A 16,842-nucleotide genomic window follows, 5' to 3' on the forward strand; every position below is an offset into this window, starting at 1 on the left:
TATTTCTGTTTTATTGACTATGCGAAAGCCTTTGACTGTGTGGATCACAATAAACTGTGGAAAATTCTGAAAGAGATGGGAATATCAGACCACCTGACCTGCCTCTTGAAAAATCTGTATGCAGGTCAGGAAGCAACAGTTAGAACTGGACATGGAACAACAGACTGGTTCCAAAGAGGAAAAGGAGTACGTCAAGGCTGAATATTGTCTCCCTGCTTATTTAACTTATATGCAGAGTACATCATGAGAAACACTGGGCTGGAGGAAGCACAAGCTGGAATCAAGATTGCTGGGAGAAATATCAATCACCTCAGATATGCAGATGACACCACCCTTATGGCAGAAAGTGAAAAAGAACTAAAGAGCCTCTTGATGAAAGTGAAAGAGGAGAGTGAAAAAGTTGGCTTAAAGCTCAACATTCAGAAAACGAAGATCATGGCATCTGGTCCCATCACTTCACGGGAAATAGATGGGAAACAGTAGAAACAGTGGCTGACTTTATTTTTCTGGGCTCCAAAATCACTGCAGATGGTGATTGCAGCCATGAAATTAAAAGACACTTACTCCTTGGAAGGAAAGTTATAACCAACCTAGACAACATATTAAAAAGCAGAGACATTGCTTTGCCAACAAAGGTCCATCTAGTCAAGGCTACAGTTTTTCCAGTGGTCATGTATGGATGTGAGAGTTGGACTGTGAAGAAAGCTGAGTTCAGAAGAATTGATGCTTTTGAACTGTGCTGTTGGAGAAGACTCTTGAGAGTCCCTCGGACTACAAGGAGATCGAACCAGTCCTCCTAAAGGAGATCAGTCCTGGGTGTTCATTGGAAGGACTGATGCTAAAGCTGAAATTACAATCCTTTGGCCACCTGATGCGAAGAGCTGACTCATTGGAAAAGACCCTGATGCTGGGAAAGATTGAGGGCAGGAGAAAGGGACGACAGAGGATGAGAAGGTTGGATGGCATCACCGACTCAGTGGGCATGGGTTTGGGTGAACTCCAGGAGTTGGTGATGGACAGGGAGGCCTGGCATGCTGTGGTTCATGGGGTCGCAAAGAGTTGGATACGACTGAGCGACTGAACTGAACTGAGAATAAATGGGGAGAAGGCAGTGGCAACCCATTCCAATACCCTTGCCTGGAAAATCCCATGGACGGAGGAGCCTGGTAGGCTGCAGTCCATGGGGTCGCGAAGAGTCAGACACGACTGAGCGACTTCACTTTCACTTTTCACTTACATGCATTGGAGAAGGAAATGGCAGCCCACTCCAGTGTTCTTGCCTGGAGAATCCCAGGGACGGGGGAGCCTGGTGGGCTGCCGTCTATGGGCTCGCACAGAGTCGGACACGACTGAAGCGACTTAGCAGCAGCAGCAGCAGAATGAATGGAGCCAGAGCCCCATGCACTTGTCATTACGGGACCGTGCCACTAGGAGGCGGAGGCGTGCGACCCAGGAAAGGCTGGCGCAGACACGTGACGTCACTCAGAGTGCTGGAGAGGCCGGCGCGGGATCGTGACGTCGCACTGAATCCCATCGAGGCCGGCGCGGGCGTGTGACGTCACGGAACGCGCCCAGGCATAGCGGCAAGGTAACTGGTATCGTGGGGTCTCGGCCCAGTCGCCATGGGTCCGCGTGTACAACTCCCGCCCGAAATCCAGCTCGCGCAGCGGCTGGCGGGGAACGAGCAGGTGACCCGGGACCGGGCGGTGAGGAAGCTCCGGAAATACATCGTCGCCAGAACTCAGCGGGCCGAAGGTTGGCGCGGGGTTGACGGGATGTGGGCCGGGGGCGTCTCGCGAACCGGGCCGGGCTGGGGGCGCGAGGGCCCGGGTTGGGGGCAGGCGGCCTGAGTTAGCAGACTTTCCAACCGCGTGGAGCCTCCACGTGGTCCGGCCGGCCGGGCGGAGCCTGGTCGGGCCGTGGCGATGCTCCCACCCACCCCACCAGCCGCGCTCCCGTCTGAACGCTTGGCCCTGATCCCCTTATCCACGCTGACTGATTTGAAGGTGCGCGGCGTCACCTCGTTCTCGGCCGCTATATGTGCCTCTCCACCCCGCCCCCACCCGGCCTCAGCCAAGCCCCTAATCTCTTTCCAGTTCAGACTTGCCTACTCTGGGAGCAGGATCCTGTCAACCCGTATATCCCGCTACCCATGCTATCCACTGTTTGGGCACCATGTTTTTTTCTCTCAGAGCGGCATTTGTGACTGTTTGTAGTTTTTTCTTGTGTAGTTGTTGGATTGTCGTCTGAGTTTCATGCAGCATACACCTGTCGGATATCACGCTCCTTAGTGGTTCTCAGAACGTGGCCCCATCAGTAACTTCCGCATCACCTGGACTTTTGTTAGAAATGTAAATTTGTGAGTCCCATCCCAGCCCTGCTGAATCAGAAGCTCTGGCAGATGGACTGTGTATGTGCTTAGCCTTGTAAGCCATCTTCTACTCTTTGTGACCCTCTGGGCCATAGCCCACCAGGCTCCTCTGTCCATGGGATTCTCCAGACAAGAATACTGGAGTGGGTTGCCATTTCCTCCTCCAGGAGATCTTACCAGCAGGGATGGAGCCCACGTCTCATATGTCTCCTGCATTGGCGGGCAAGTTCTTTATCACTCGTGCCACCTGGGAAGCCCAGGGATCTTTAAAGAAACCCTCCAGGGGATGCCATGCTATTAATAAAGTCTGAGAACCACTTCTCTGGAACAGGGTGCCAGAACATAGTTAAGACCTCAGTCTATACTTGTTGGGTGATTTTATATATCTGTCTTCACCATCAGTTTATGTATTTGTCAGTCACTTCAGTTGCTCAGTCGTGTCTGACTCTTTGTAACCCCATGGCCAACTCTCAGAGCTTGCTCAAACTCATGTCCATTGAGTCAGTGATGCCATCCAACCATCTCATCCTCTGTTTTCCCCTTCTCCTGCCTCCAATCTTTCACAATATCAGGGTCTTTTGCAATGAGTCAATTCTTCTAATCAGGTGGTCAAGGTATTGGAGCTTCAGCTTCAGCATGAGTCCTTCCAATAAATATTCAGGATTTATTTCCTTTAGGATTGACTCGTTTGATCTTCTTGCAGTCTGAGGGACTCTCGGAGTCTTCTCCAACACCACAGTTCAAAAGCATCAATTCTTTGGTGCTCAGCTTTCTTCATGGTCCAACTCTCACATCCATACATGACTACTGGACAAACCATAGCTTTGACTAGACGGATGTTTGTCGGCAAAGTAATGTCGGCAAAGCTGTGATTTTCAATATGCTGTCTAGTGTTGTCATAATGAGCCTGAATGAGGTAATGTGTAATTTTAAAATTCGAAAAGTGTGTAAAGCCCAGGTGTAACACTGGGTGAACTGTGGCCAAGATTCACCTGCATAGCCACCATCCAGCCCAGAAAAATGGTGACTCATTCAATTTTGAATCTGAAAAATGGAGCACAGTCTCTGATACTTGGACATTTCTCGGTAAACATTTATTGAAAAAATCAAACAGCAGTTACCTGCGGGAGACCCTGCAGCCACTGGCCCAGCAGGTTCTGGGTTGGGAGGATCGGTTGAGAGGGAGGGCCAGGCACCTGTGCAGTAAGAGGACTTTGGTCTGATTCAGGCCGTCACAGTTCTCTGGCTGTTCTGGCGCTAAAAGATGGGGTTCCTTTAGTCTGAATGGCGCTGTTTCTGGCGCAGGTGGTTTCACTCATGATGAGCTGCTGAAGGTGTGGAAAGGGCTGTTTTATTGCATGTGGATGCAGGACAAGCCGCTGCTGCAGGTGAGTGCCCAGGAGGCTGCAGAAGGCACTGGGGCCACAGTATGAGTGGGAGGGTGGACGAGCGTGTTGTCAGCCCTCGTTTTACTGCAGCAGCCATGCTGAGCGCAGTTTTATAGCTTTGATGCTATTTTTTCCTTAAGGCCTGGAGGGCCACGGCCTTGGGTTAGGGAGGGTCTCACACTTGATGAGTTGGGCACCATAGCGATGCTGGTGAATGCCAGGGTACATCGTGGCTGAAAACTGGGTTTTCTGGCTATTTTTTGGCCCAGGGTGGGAGTGGTTGTGGGCTCTTAGTACCCTGACAGGACCAGGGGTTGAACCCATCGCCCTGCAGTGGAAGCTTAGAGTCCTAACCACTGGGCCACTGGAGAAGCCCCTGGGTTGTCTGTTTTGTGTTTGTCAGAGACGATGAGCTGAGTGCTGAAATGCTGGAAAGCAGGGGACAGCATCCAAGTCTTCTGAGACAAGTATTTTTCCCTTTTTTCTATTTGTTTGGCCGCACCGGGTCTTAGTTGCGGCATGTGGGATCTAGTTCCCCAACCTGGATCAAACCTGGGCCCCCTGCATTGGGAGCATGGAATGGTCTTAGCCACTGGACCACCAGGGAAGTCCCTAGCCTTTTTTTCTTAATTGTCTTTTATAAAAATAGGCTTTATGTTTTAGAGCAGTTTTAGGGTCACAGCAACATGAGAGGAGAAGATATTGCGACTTCTCACATGCCACCTACCCCTGTAGTCCACACCCCCACGGGAGTGGGCCCTTTCTCAGAATCCATGGACCCACCCAGCACATCAGCAGCACCCAGGGTCCATGAGGGTTGCGCTGTTGTGCTCTGTGGGCTGATACGTGTATGATGGCGCGTGTCCATCGTTGTGTACCTTAGAGTGGTGTCACTGCCCTCAAGTACTCGCCTTTCTTGGGGTGTGTCTCAGTGGGAATTGTTCGCGCTTCAGAGCACTGTGCGTAGTGAGGGTACTTAATGAAGTTCAGATGCTGCACTGGGGCCCAGTGCCCTCGGTGGTGCTTGTACACCGAGGCAGGCAGGCAGCTGGTAACCTCGGGGGTCTCCTCAGCCCCCCTCTCAGGTGGCTGTGTGCTCCCAGGCTCCTGCTCCCCTCCCCGCTTTGACTGTCAGGCTCCGTTACTGAGTGTGGGGCTTTGGTCAGGAGGGCAGCCCCTGCCCTTGCTTGTTGTGAGGCTGGGTGGGCATGGCCTTCAGGGGAGGCCTCTTCTAGTGGTGTGGGACTTCCAGACCCCAAGCTCGCTGGGCTGCAGGGCCCTGTGGAGCCAGATCCCACGGTGAGTGAGGACAGTTGAGTTTCTTCCTGCCGCTGCTTGTTGCATAGGATCCCATTCGTTCAGGGACTGAGGGCGTTTGTCCTGTTTCCTGTGCAGGAGGAACTTGGCCGGACCATTTCCCAGCTTGTCCATGCTTTCCAGACCACAGAGGCACGTAAGTATCCTTGCCACGGTGAGCCCCAGCAGTGAGGCTGGATCCGCAGAGACCCAGCCCCTGAACACGAGGCCTGTGTTCTGAGAGTGGGAGCGAGGGCCCCATCCCAGCCAGTGTTTGCTGGTGCGGGAGAGGCTACTCTGCTTTCCAGCATGTGTTCCTCACTCACCCAGGACAGAGGTCTGGAGCTGTCTGAGATCTGGAGGGCTAATGCCTTTCATTTAGAATCTCGGTAGAAGCTGTGGAGTGTCCGCAGCTGACGGCGTGAGCTCCCTGCTGTGCGTCTTCCTGAGTCTTGTTCGGACTAGCATCAGGGATCCTCAGCCCTGTTGCCTGCCCTTTGGCATCCCTTGTGTCTTTAGAAATCCTGATGTGTATGTAGACCCTGGTCCTGTTGAGCCGGGCTGTGGGGATGGGGCCCGTGTGCCAGCATCTGTGACCTCCCTACCCTGCTCCAAGGGCAGCCAAGGACAGGCGGTCTCCCTGGCCTGGACCTTGGGACCACTGGGACCATTGCTGGTGGTGTCCTGGCTGTGTGGTTAGGTGTAGTTCGGTTATGGTTAAGTAGCCAAAGAGGAAATCCATTCTCTGTAAGTTTCACCTTTTAAGAACGTGCAGAAGCGTTTCCATGCTCAGCATGAGGGCAGGTGCAGAGCGTTGGTGACACTTGAGTGAGGTAATGGACGCAGTTCTGTCCTTCGCTGGGCTGTCCGACCAGCCCTCTCTCTGGGGATGCTCTGCAGCAGGCGCTAGTGGTGGCCTTCGTGTCCTGAGGGCAGGGCATCAGCAGGCCAGGATCTCATCAGGCCTCTTCTCTGGGAGTGTGGATGGCCTCCTCTTCCTGTGTCCTCACGGGGCCGTCTGACTGTGCATATCTGTGTCTTGAATCACCAGAGGCCTTTTCTCTTCATCACCTCTATAAAGACTTGTCTCCTAAGTATAGTTATATACTGAGGGTTGAGGATTAGGACTTTGGGGGACCTGGTTGAACCCGCAGCCCCCCGGTCCTGACATACCTGTTGTTGGCAGGGTTTTGTGTTTGATCAGGTCGGTGGATCCAGTGGGGTAAGTGGTGGGATGGGGTGTAGGTGCTGGGGCGGGGGCAGTGTGGGGAGAGGCGGCCTAGGCAGCGCCTCTCCTGCCAGGCCTCACCTTCTCTTTACGCTTGATGTTCAGAGGATGCGGCTATGGTTCAGGCTTGTGGCTGGACTGTACTTTTCCTTCTGAGGTTCCTGAAAGTCCCATTTTTAAGCCAGATTCGCAGCACTGCTCTTAGCGCACTCAGGCCGAGGGCCCCCAAGGCCATTGCTGTGGGACCTCCTGACCAGGTTTCTTCATGGTCTCTGCCCTCCAGAGGCGGCTGCTGCTCCCCCCAACTCTTCTGGTCTCGTTCCTCCCCCAGAGCACCTGTTCCTTCAGACCTTCTGGCAGACCATGAACCGTGAGTGGCCGGGCATTGACAGACTGCGCCTGGACAAGTTTTACATGGTGAGGATGTGGCCCGCTCCCTGCAAGGGGCCCCACAGTGCTGGACTGGGAAACAGCGCTCCCAGAGCCGGGCTTGGTGTCCAGGCGCCTGGTCTTGGCACCCCTGCCCGACAGTGGCAAAGACAAGGCCCCTGAGGGGTGAGCACCGCGTGGCGCAGCCCTGTGTGTCTGGAGGCTCCTCCCGCAGAGGCGCGTCTCCTTGTTGTTTTCACTCTGCGAACATCCATCATAGCCATCAGTCCTGGTGCTGCAGTCGCTCCCCAGAGTCCATCCTGCTGCTCCCGGGAGGCTGGCATCCAGGCCCAGCCCCCGGCCGCTCTAGAGGGCCCGTGGTGCATGGTGGGCGCACCATGGTGGGCAGCGGGGAGGTCTGGGCTGGTCTGCTCACGGGGTCTCCTCCTGTGCCACAGCTCATGCGGATGGTCCTGCGCGAGGCCCTGACGGCTCTGCGGACGCAGGGATGGGACGAGAGGTGGGTGCCCCCGGTGCGCGTGCTGCTCACACCCGTTGCTGGGTGCTCTGTAACCCTCCAGACTGAGGGTCTGTGTTTCCTGGCTCACCTCAGGCCTCCCTGGCAACTGGCAGCTGGGTGGGGTCCTCCAGTGGGGCTGGGCAGGGCTCTGCTGGTCTTAGCTACCCCTCCCTGCTAGTCCCTCCTAGAGACAGGTGGGCAGGGCTCCCTGGGCAGATGGGCGGGGCTACTGCTGCCTGGACCTGTCTGTCACCCGCTGCCCTGCATCCAAGTTCCACCAGCCAGCAGGTTTCCAAACCTCCAGGGGGCGGTCTGACATCACAACATAAAGTGAGTTTTTGCAGATTCACGTTTTAAAAGTTTTTTAAATTTTTTTTAAACTTTTTTTTTTTAATGATAGGAGGGATATGTGCTCAGTAAAAAGAACCCAGAAAAACTTTTTAAAAACATTGAAAAGCAATTTTAATTCCAGCAGACAAGTACTTAAAAAATTTTTTTTTGGCTGTGCTGCATGGCTTATGGGGCCTCAGTTCCCCAACCAGGGTTTGAACCCCAGTTTGAACCCCGGCCATGGCAGTGAAAGCCCGGAATCCACTAGGCCACCAGGGGACTCTCTGACAATTACTTTTAAAATATGGTGGTGTTCTGTGCTTGGTACAAAAGGGCCATGGAATTGGGTGTGGAGTTTATAGAGACTGCTTTTTTATTTTACTGAAAGTGTGTCCAGACATCCCACCTGTGAGTGTCCTGCCGCCACCATATTTGGGGAGGGCGGGTGCTAGGGGAAAGGGCTTAGAAACAGCAGATTTTGAATTAATTTGTGTTTAAAAAGTGATGGTAAAGCAATTTATTTTTAAGTATAAGGATAATAAATCTAGGACCCAGATGTCAAAACAGCTGCCAGACTGGAAAAGGGCAGCTTACGGCCCGCATCACTGTAGGACTTTTCCATCTTCTGGATCACAGAATTCAAGTCTTACCCTTGGCCTAACGTCCAGCCAATAAAAGTATCAGCAGGAGTCGGACTGTAGTTACTGAGCTGCTTTTCTACATTGAGAATGGCTGTGGGTGACTTGACTCCACGTTTAGGGCCCGGCTGTCTCTGGTTTTTAGTGATTTTCATCCTTAAAAATCCTGTGAAGCCCTGAGGCTGGCAGTGTCCCTCATGCCAGGATTTAGGGCTCTGCTGTCTTGGTTGAGGGGCGGGGGCGGTGGAAGCGATGGTGTTACTTGTGTTAACTTGGGGGGTGTTGTTAGGAAGGTAGTTCCATCCTCATTGTTGCTGGTAATTCAGCCTCAGATCCTTAATGAAGAAGCTGGTAACCTCCCGTTACCCTGTGTAAACAGCTAGTTTATCTGCTTTTCTGGCCCTTTTCCATTCTCACGCATGTAATAGGCTGAGGGTGACATTTGGTAAGTATGTGTGTGTCATAGCCTGGAGGAGAGGTCTCCGGCCCCGGCCTGGGTCGCTTCTGACCCAGGGACAGCACCCTGGTGTTGCTGCCTGACTTGCCGCTTCTTCCCCAGACAAACCGAGCAGCTGCTGGAGCTGCTAACGACAGAGATCCTGCACCCGGACAGTGAAGCCCCCAACGGGGTGAAGAGCCACTTCATCGAGATCTTCCTGGAAGAGCTGACCAAAGTGGGCGCCCACGAGGTAGGTGGTCGGCAGCCAGGCAGGGCGAGGTGGGCAGTAGCAGGCTGCTCGGCGCCTGTGCCCCGGGAGCTGAGCCCCAGCCCTCTCCCTGCAGTTGACCGCGGACCAGAACCTCAGGCTCATCGAGCCCTTCTGCACGATTGCTGCCCAGACTCAGGAGTGAGTGCTGTCTCCTGCCTGCCTCCTCTGTTCCACTGAGTCCCTGAGGAGCTGCCCTTGGAAGACGCTGTGTGCTCACGACAGTCCAGCGAGGTCCAGAGGCCAGCATGGGGAGGGGCGAGCGCAAGCATGGTCCAGCCTGAATGCGGCTCTGTGTTTCCCGTCAGCTCCCTGGTTTTGCACAACATCGCTCAAGGCATCTTTGAAACAATCGTGGAGCAGGCCCCACTGGCCATTGAAGAGCTCATGAATGAACTGGAGGAGGAGGAGCTGTCGGAGGAGGAGGCGCTGTCAGAGGAGGAGGCACAGGAGCCAGGCGTGCTGTCCAGAGAGTCCCCTAAAGGTGAAGACTGCACGCCGCAGGGTGACAGCCTGTCCCGGTCCCGCCTGCGGTGGACCCCCCCCTTCCTCTCCTGTCCCACCCCCTCGCTTCTGCTCTCGCCCCTGAAGTCTGTTCTCAGTGCGGCAGCCGGGCTGACCTTGGAAACAAACACACGTGCTGGTCGCTCTCCCGGCGCCCACTCCATGGCCCCCTCCTCCTCACAATGCCCCAGGCTCTGTGCCTATCACTGGGTATCCGGCCCACCCCTGTGGGGTCTCTGCCCTCCATCACTCCTGCCCTGCCCACCTTTTAGAGTGCAGCCTCCCAGTCCCTACCCAGCTTGCTCAATGGGCATTTCCATGGTGGATCACTTTTTGGAGTAAATCACTTAAAATTACATAAGTCACTTGCTCATCTTCCTGGCCTGTCTCCCAGCACTGGGTGCCCGGCCCCACCCACCAGGATGGGAGCTGTGTGTCCCTGGTGTTGGGAGCGGGGCCCGCTGGGTCGAGCTGGATGAGGGAGAGGGTATGAACGAAGAGTAGCGGGCAGCTGGAGTGAGCATCCCCTTGGAGGCAGGGCCCGTGGGCCTGTGTCAACGGTGTCTGGTCCAGCCTGTCCACCTTGTGCTAGGTGGGTCCTCAGGGGGCGCCAGCTGGGCTCATGGCCATGTCCTTGGGGGGACTGTGTGGTGGGTCCTCCACCAGCTGCAGACTTTTCCACCCTGGCCTTTTGTTGCGGAACACACGTGATGTGAGGTCTACTAGCTTAACCGTGTGTAAGCGCACAGTTCAGTGGCACTAAGTGTGTTCACGTTGGACAGCTGTCATCACTGTCTGTCTCTGGAACTTCTCATCTTCCCAGACAAAAGCTGTCCGCGTGTCTCCCTCTGCCAGCTCAGCTCCTGCACCCTCCCTGCCATCAGTCCTGTGAGCCTGCCCGTCAGCGTCTGTGTTGACAGCAGTGGGTTCACACGTATCTGTCCTTGTGTCTGGCTTAGTTCCTGAGCCACGCCGCAGCGTGTGTGGCAGTGCTTGAGGCTGAGCGACACAGCATTGAATGTGTAGCTCATGTTTTCTTCGTTGGTAGATGGAGTTTGAGGTTGCTTCTATGTTTCTCTGTTGTGGTTAATGCTATTATGAACACGGGTGTACGAATATCTGTTTGAGACCCTGCTTTCAATTCTTTTTGGTCTGTGCCCAGAAGTGGGATTGCTGGGTCCTCGGGTAATCCATGTTTAACTTTCTAGGACCTGCCACCCTGTTCCCCAGTGCAGCCTTGTGTGTGTTCCGGCCGGCAGTGCGGGAGGCTGTGGTTCCTCCGTGTCCTCCCAGTTTCTCGCCTTCTCTGATAGCGGCCCTCCTGCATGCGCGTGCTGTCGCCCTGGTTGTGGTTTGCGGTTCCCTAGTGACTGTCGGTGTCAGGCACCTTTTCATGTGCTTCTTGGCCCTTCACGTATTTTTGGAGGAATGTTTACTCAAGCCCTTGGCCCATTTTTTGAGTCATTGTTTTTTCATTGTGTTTTAGGAGGTCTTCATATGTTCTGGTGGAGAAGGCAATGGCACCCCACTCCAGTATGCTTGCCTGGAAAATCCCATGGACTGAGGAGCCTACCTACAGTCCATGGGGTCGCCAAGAGTCGGACACAACTGAGCGACTTCACTTCCACTTTTCACTTTCAGGCACTGGAGAAGGAAATGGCAACCCACTCCAGTATTCTTGCCTGGAGAATCCCGGGGACAGGGGAGCCTGGTGGGCTGCCGTCTAAGGGATCGCACAGTCGGACACGACTGAAGCGACTTGGCAGCAGCAGCAGCATATGTTCTGGCATCTTCCCTAGCAGCTCAGTGGGTAAAAGAATTTGCCTGCAACGCAGGAGACCCTGGAGAAGGAAATGGCACCCTGCTCCAGTACTCTTGCCTGGGGAATCCCATGCACACACGCCCTGGCAGGCTACAGTCCGTGGGATCGCTAACAGTCGGACACTTGCTTTTTCGCATGTTCTGGTTGTAACTCCTCCCCACGTTATGGTGTGCAGGAGTCTTCTGCTGTATGGGTGGTCGTTTTAACTGTATTCACAATCTCTCGATGTACAGATTTGAAAGTTCACATCAAGTCTGATTGTCTTAATTTTCCATGTTACTTGTGCCTTTAGTCCAAGAAATCGTGGCCAGATCCAGTCTCCTGAGGCTTTTGCCCTATGTTTTCATCTGAGTTTCACTGTTTTGGTTCTTTCTTTAGGTCTTTGGTCCATGTTGAGTTAATTTGGACCAGCTTCTTTCTCTGTGTGTTGATGTCAGGTGTACTGGCACATTTGTTGAAGGGACTGTTCTTTCACCCCGGATGGTCCTGTGCCCTGTGGGGAGGTCGTTGGATGGTAGGAGCAAGAGTTAATTGCTGCAGCCTCTAAGTCTGGCACCCTTGCTGGCGCCCCTGGCTTTCTCGTTGGTCAGCCATCCCCCTCAACACGCCCCAGCCGTCCTGGACGTCCTTCCTGGGCCTCCTTCCCCTCCTCCTTGTCCTCAGTAGCCTGAGTGACCAGTGCAGATGGACCCAGGGGCCCTTGGTGGCCTAGGGCCTGCCCACAGCCCTGCTGTTGTCATTCTTTGCCACATGTGCTCGCCCCTCAGGCCAGCTGGTGATCGAAGCTGTCTTCTGGAGGTGGAGATGGCAGAGCCCCAAGTGTCTGGTGTCTGCTCCCTCACCCGAAAAGGCTCTCCCTGCTCGCCTCTTAGTCCAGGCCTCCCCCTGGCCGAACAGCCCCCTTCCTCCTCCTCCTGGGGCTCCTGGCCCGCCATTCCTGCCTGAGTTGCCCCCTCCTGGTTTCACAGGCCCCCCGCCTCTGGGACGGCTCTTTGGTTCCCGGTCTGTGCGGGCACCGCTGCCCTGGGATAAGGCCCTCAGTGCTCCTGCCATCCCGCTGTGGGCTCCTGAGCCCAGCTGTGGCCCTGGCAGGCAGGGTGCCTGGGCCCCAGGTTGGGCCTGTAACTCCCACAGTACTAGGCGTGTCTAAGTCCATGGGGCCCTTCTGTTCTAGGTTCGGTCTGCAGGGCTCAGCGCCCCCTGGACAAGCAGGCGGAAGATGACGATGAGGACAGTGCCAGCCCTGTTCTCCAGGTGTGTGGCTGGGCCTGTGGGCTGAGCTCTTGGCTCCAGACCTCAAGCAGGTCGGCATCTGTCCGGCTGGGACTGGGTGGGAGGCAGGGACCCTGGAGGCTCGTCTGTAGAACACAGACTGGTTGAAAGGGGAGGTGGGGACCGGGTCCCGGGAGGCTGAGCCCAGGTTTCCCCTCTCGGCAGTCACCCTGCCTCTGCTCCCGGCCCCTTTCGGGTGCTGGGGCCACTGGGGTGGTGCGTGCTGAGCGGGGGCCTTTCAGGTCCCCATCGGAGCCTGAGCTCAGCAGACAAGATCAGGGACTTCAGGTGGATGGGACCCGTAGGGGCCTTCCTAGGCAGTGTCAGATGTTGATTACTTGATGAGTTAATAAGATTTTAGATGTCTTGGGCTAAATTCACCAGATTAATTTAATTTGTTCCATCCTCTGCTCGTATTGACATGGCTCCCGGAGGACTTACAGTTGTGCAGAGGCTCCCCGTGCGGCCCCTCGTGTTCGCTGGGGCCGGCGTCTGCCGGGTGGAGTAGGGTGTGGGGCGCAGCTGGGGGCATCGGGCGGCTGAGTGTTGGTCCTCCTGCTTGCTCCTTGTTGGGCCTCCTTCTGGGAGCCCCTGGGGGCTGACAGCCTCCGCGGCATCTCTCCATCGAACAGTTCGACTACAAGGCTGTTGCTGACAGACTGTTTGAGATGGCCAGTCGCCAGGATACCCCTCCGCAGAACCGGAAGCGCCTCTACAAAGTGGTCCGGAAGTGAGTGCAGCGGCCCTCTGCTCCACCCGTCTTTAGATCGGTGGCCCATTTTCAGATGGGTGGCCCATCTTCAGAGATCGCGTTGGGAGGGCCTTCCCTAGGGGGGCGACCCCTCCTCATCAGGTGTGTGGTGAGTGACTCGCTCGTCCTTCCAGGTTGCAGGCCCTCGCGGAAGGTGAGCACTGGGCGCCAGGCGCGACAGCATCTCGTCCTCCCCACAGTGGATCGGGCCACGTGTGCTCGCCCCCCAGCACCGGTGGCTGTGGGGAGGCCAATGGTGTTTCTTTCAGGAGGCTGCTGTGGGGCTGTGTAGCTCTCCTCCTGGTGAAGCCCAGGGGTTCTCGGGGCTGAGTGTGAGGGGTGGGGGGATGGCTGGCCCGAGAACCTGAATTTCTAGCAAGTTCCCCGGGCTGGCCACTCTGCTGGCCTGTGGTGCAGCGTATGGCTCTGCTTCTCGGCGTGTGGCTGGTGGAGCTGGTATGGCTTGTTCTGAAGGACAGCTTCCTAGAAAGCGTAAGATTGAAGGTGTGTTTTCCCCCCAACGTTTCATTATGAAAAATTTTAAATATGTGCAAAGTCTCAGGGATTCTACGGTGAGTACTTAGATTCTACTAAGGCATTTTATCATCTTTGATTTATCATATATCTACCCCCACCCCTCAGTCAGAGCATACTTTCTAAATGCTTCATGCTGGGATAGTACTTTCTAGGTGAAGTTAACATACAACAGAGCATGTGAACGTTGGGTTCGTCTGGTGGGTTTTGACTGACATACGCTTGTGTGACCAAAACCCATCAGTATTTTGAAGGGTCTGCTGCCTCTCACCAGCTAAGTGTGTGTGAGGCAGAGCATGATGCGTCCAGCTGTCCATGTGGGCTCTTCCAGACAGTGTCTGGCAATGCCCCGTGAGCTGCCCGTGGCCATGTGGGAATCAGACCAGGGCTTCTTGCCGAAAGCTCACGGCCATGGTGCTTGTGGGGTGCTGGAGGCGGTGGACGCACGGACCGTAAGCACCCTGGCCTGCGGCCCCCTGACTGCCTGCCTCGGTCTGCAGGCCTCTTCCCTGAAGCTGACATCCCAGAAGAAGCGTACCGGAATCCGCGGGGCGGGAGGCGGGTGAGAATGAAGAAGCGCTTATCCGGATCCCAGCTGCAGGGCAAGACAGGTAGGCCTGGCGGTGTTGGCTTTTCCCCACCGCTCCCCTCCTCGTGTCACCTGTGACTGTGGCCTGTCTCCCCCTAGACCTGACTCCCTGCCTCCCTCCCCAGCCTGCTGCAAGCCTCCCGTCCCCACCCCCCACTGCCCACGGGTCCTAGAGATGTGGCACCCTGGCCCAGATGCCCTCGCGGTCCTCCCCGTTCTCCTTCCCTGCGGCTTGGTCTGGTGCCTCTTCCTGACCCTTTTCTGTCTTTGGTTTGACCTGCTCCACATGGGCCTCCCCTTCCTCCTCTGCAGCATCCTCAGGAACCCCCTGACCTCATGCGCCCTCCTTGATTTTAGAGGCTCCTCTCCCCTCCCCTGTGCTCCTTCCTTCCCACCTTTCCCTCCCCCTCCCCTTTCTGCTCTTCTCCCCTCCCCATGAGCTTGTACACAGGCCAGTGGCTGGAATGTGACCTGCCCTGTGAAGGGTCTCCATTCACTCCTGCTCTAGCCCAGCCAGTCCCATCCGGGTCCATTTATGCCAGGCTGCTCTGCAGTCTGGACGTCTTGCACACCCACGCCAGGCTGGGCCCTGGATGCCACTCACAGCTGTCACGTTGACTGGGCTCCAGCCCTACCTTCTCAGCAGCCCCCGCCCCCATACACTGAGCCTGGGCCCCCATCCATCTCGTCTTCGCCCACGTCCCTCTCTCCGGTCCTGCCCTCATTCTGGTTGTCCTGAAGGCCCACCTCCCGGTCAGTCTCACAGGTTGTGTGCCCGCCTGGTGGCTGTGGGCCTTGCACCCTCACTGATGCAGCCCTGGGTGGCTGACTTGGGTCCGTTCCCAGGGCCATCGTGCTGCGCACTGTGTCCCTGCCGCCCGGGCCCAGCACCCCAGGCAATCTCAGGAGTCGGAGCCAACCTTCTCGATGCTTCGTTCACTCAGCCTTGTGTTTCAGGGAGACATGCAAAGGAGGCCTTAGGTTCTGACTTGAGCCCAGGATCCACGAGGAAGAGGCGGCGGCGGAGAGCAGGCGGTGACCCTGCTGTGCCCCGGGAGCGGCCTGGGGGCCATGGTGGGAGAGGGGCCCCCAGGAGGCAGCGGCGGCCTCGGGTGGGGGCCAAAGCAAAGATGGCCGGTTGCCAGGAGCCAAAGGCAAAAAGGAAGCGGACCCCAGAGGGCCAGAAGTGACATCCCCCAGGTCCCCGGGAGAATGAGGGGACAAGACAGTTGGGCCGGGTCCCCAAGACTCCAGAAACTGACTGCTCCCCAACTTACTGTGTGGAGAGGTGGCCAAGGCCAGGACTCGGGGTCGGGCCCTCACTTGGTGCCCATGTCCCTCGGTCAGGCCGGAAAACCCTGGGACTGGAGGCCCCCACAGACACCCTCCCTAGGCAGGAGACTGGCCACTCGATGGGTGTCGATAAATAAATGTGCCACGTGGCGCCTACACGTCGGTCCTGCCCTGGTGTGATTTCACGGGATGTCCGGTTGCGGGGCCTGGCAGGTGCTCGGCGGTTTTGGTGGTGTGCCTCCAGAGCCTGTTTGCATCTTCCTCAGAGCCTGGAGATGATGCCAAGTGTTAACAGTGTCGTCTGCACGTGTACTTTATCAGCTCGGGGTGAGAGCTGACAGTGCGCTGGCGCTTTGCTCCAACCCTGTCACGTGGGCAGGGGGGTCGGCTCCCCACCCACCGCTTCTCTGCGACCTGGAGGCAGAGCTGGGCCTGAGGTCCCGTGGGCATCTGCCTGCCATGCCCTGCCCCTTTCCCCCGGGGTTCAGCTCCTGGCCCGAGCCCTGACTAGACAGGAAAGAGAAACGGCGTGCAGTGCAGGTGGGCTCGGGGGGCTTCCAGGTGGTGCTGCCCCCGCAGCAGAGGGCTGCCTGGGTTTCGGGTGGGTGTCGTCTCCAGCCGGGCTGGCTCTGCCGGGCCGAGGTGTGAGGCCGAGCCCAGTGAGAGGCCCGGCCTTGGGAGGGCCCGTAGAGGCTGGAGCTGAACCTCAGTTTATAGAGCCCAGCTGTGTGCAGGCTCGTGCCCCCAGGAGAAGGTCCCCAGTGGGCCCCCTTCCAGTCCAGGTGGGGGCTGGAGGAGGAGATTGGAGGGGAGCGGAGTTTAAGTCCCCGAGTTTACGGTGCTTCTCCCCTATTGACAGAAATAGTCAACAGTCTGTGATAGGAATAGAAGAGAGTTTTATCCGAGCCAGACAGGACTGGAACCCAGAGGACAGCCTCTCAGAGAGCCAAGGCCCTGCTCCAGAGAAACGAGGTTTTCAGCACAATTTGGTTTTTTTTTTTTTGGCTGCCCTTGGCCTGCAGGGTCTTTCCCGACCAGGAACTGAACCTGTGGCCTATGTGTTGGGAGCGCAGAGTCCTAACCACCGGGCCACCAGGAAAGTCTTCCGTACAGGTTTATGTCTTGTCAGAATGAAAAGTCCTGACAAGTCAGGCACACTTTCCTTCACGGTTTCAGAACCAGGCCCACAGGTGCACAGTGAGTCAGCACGGCCTTGGCACCTGGGCAGAA

At 56.3% G+C, this 16,842-nt stretch overlaps 1 protein-coding gene across 3 annotated transcripts; it reads left to right on the forward strand.

The window, feature by feature from the left end:
- Positions 1-1,560: 1,560 nt before the first annotated feature.
- RRP1 (ribosomal RNA processing 1) lies at positions 1,561-15,774 on the forward strand. Of its 3 annotated transcripts, none has more exons than XM_042237600.1 (13): positions 1,561-1,755; positions 3,677-3,759; positions 5,155-5,212; positions 6,567-6,700; positions 7,111-7,172; positions 8,700-8,829; positions 8,924-8,988; positions 9,156-9,331; positions 12,348-12,427; positions 13,078-13,175; positions 13,331-13,350; positions 14,231-14,341; positions 15,277-15,774. In XM_042237600.1, exons 1-13 carry the CDS (start codon positions 1,623-1,625, stop codon positions 15,507-15,509), a joined length of 1,383 nt encoding a protein of 460 aa, XP_042093534.1. In that variant the 5' UTR covers positions 1,561-1,622; the 3' UTR covers positions 15,510-15,774. The 3 variants fall into 3 exon arrangements, with proteins under 3 accessions (XP_042093534.1, XP_027816773.2, XP_060262019.1); XM_027960972.2 differs by having other exon boundaries at positions 6,615-6,700; XM_060406036.1 differs by lacking the exons at positions 12,348-12,427; positions 13,078-13,175; positions 13,331-13,350; positions 14,231-14,341; positions 15,277-15,774 and adding an exon at positions 10,838-11,485.
- The last annotated feature ends 1,068 nt before the right edge of the window (positions 15,775-16,842 follow it).

The sequence above is a fragment of the Ovis aries genome, chromosome 1 (genome assembly GCF_016772045.2).
Source record: "Ovis aries strain OAR_USU_Benz2616 breed Rambouillet chromosome 1, ARS-UI_Ramb_v3.0, whole genome shotgun sequence".
NCBI lineage: Eukaryota > Metazoa > Chordata > Mammalia > Artiodactyla > Bovidae > Ovis > Ovis aries.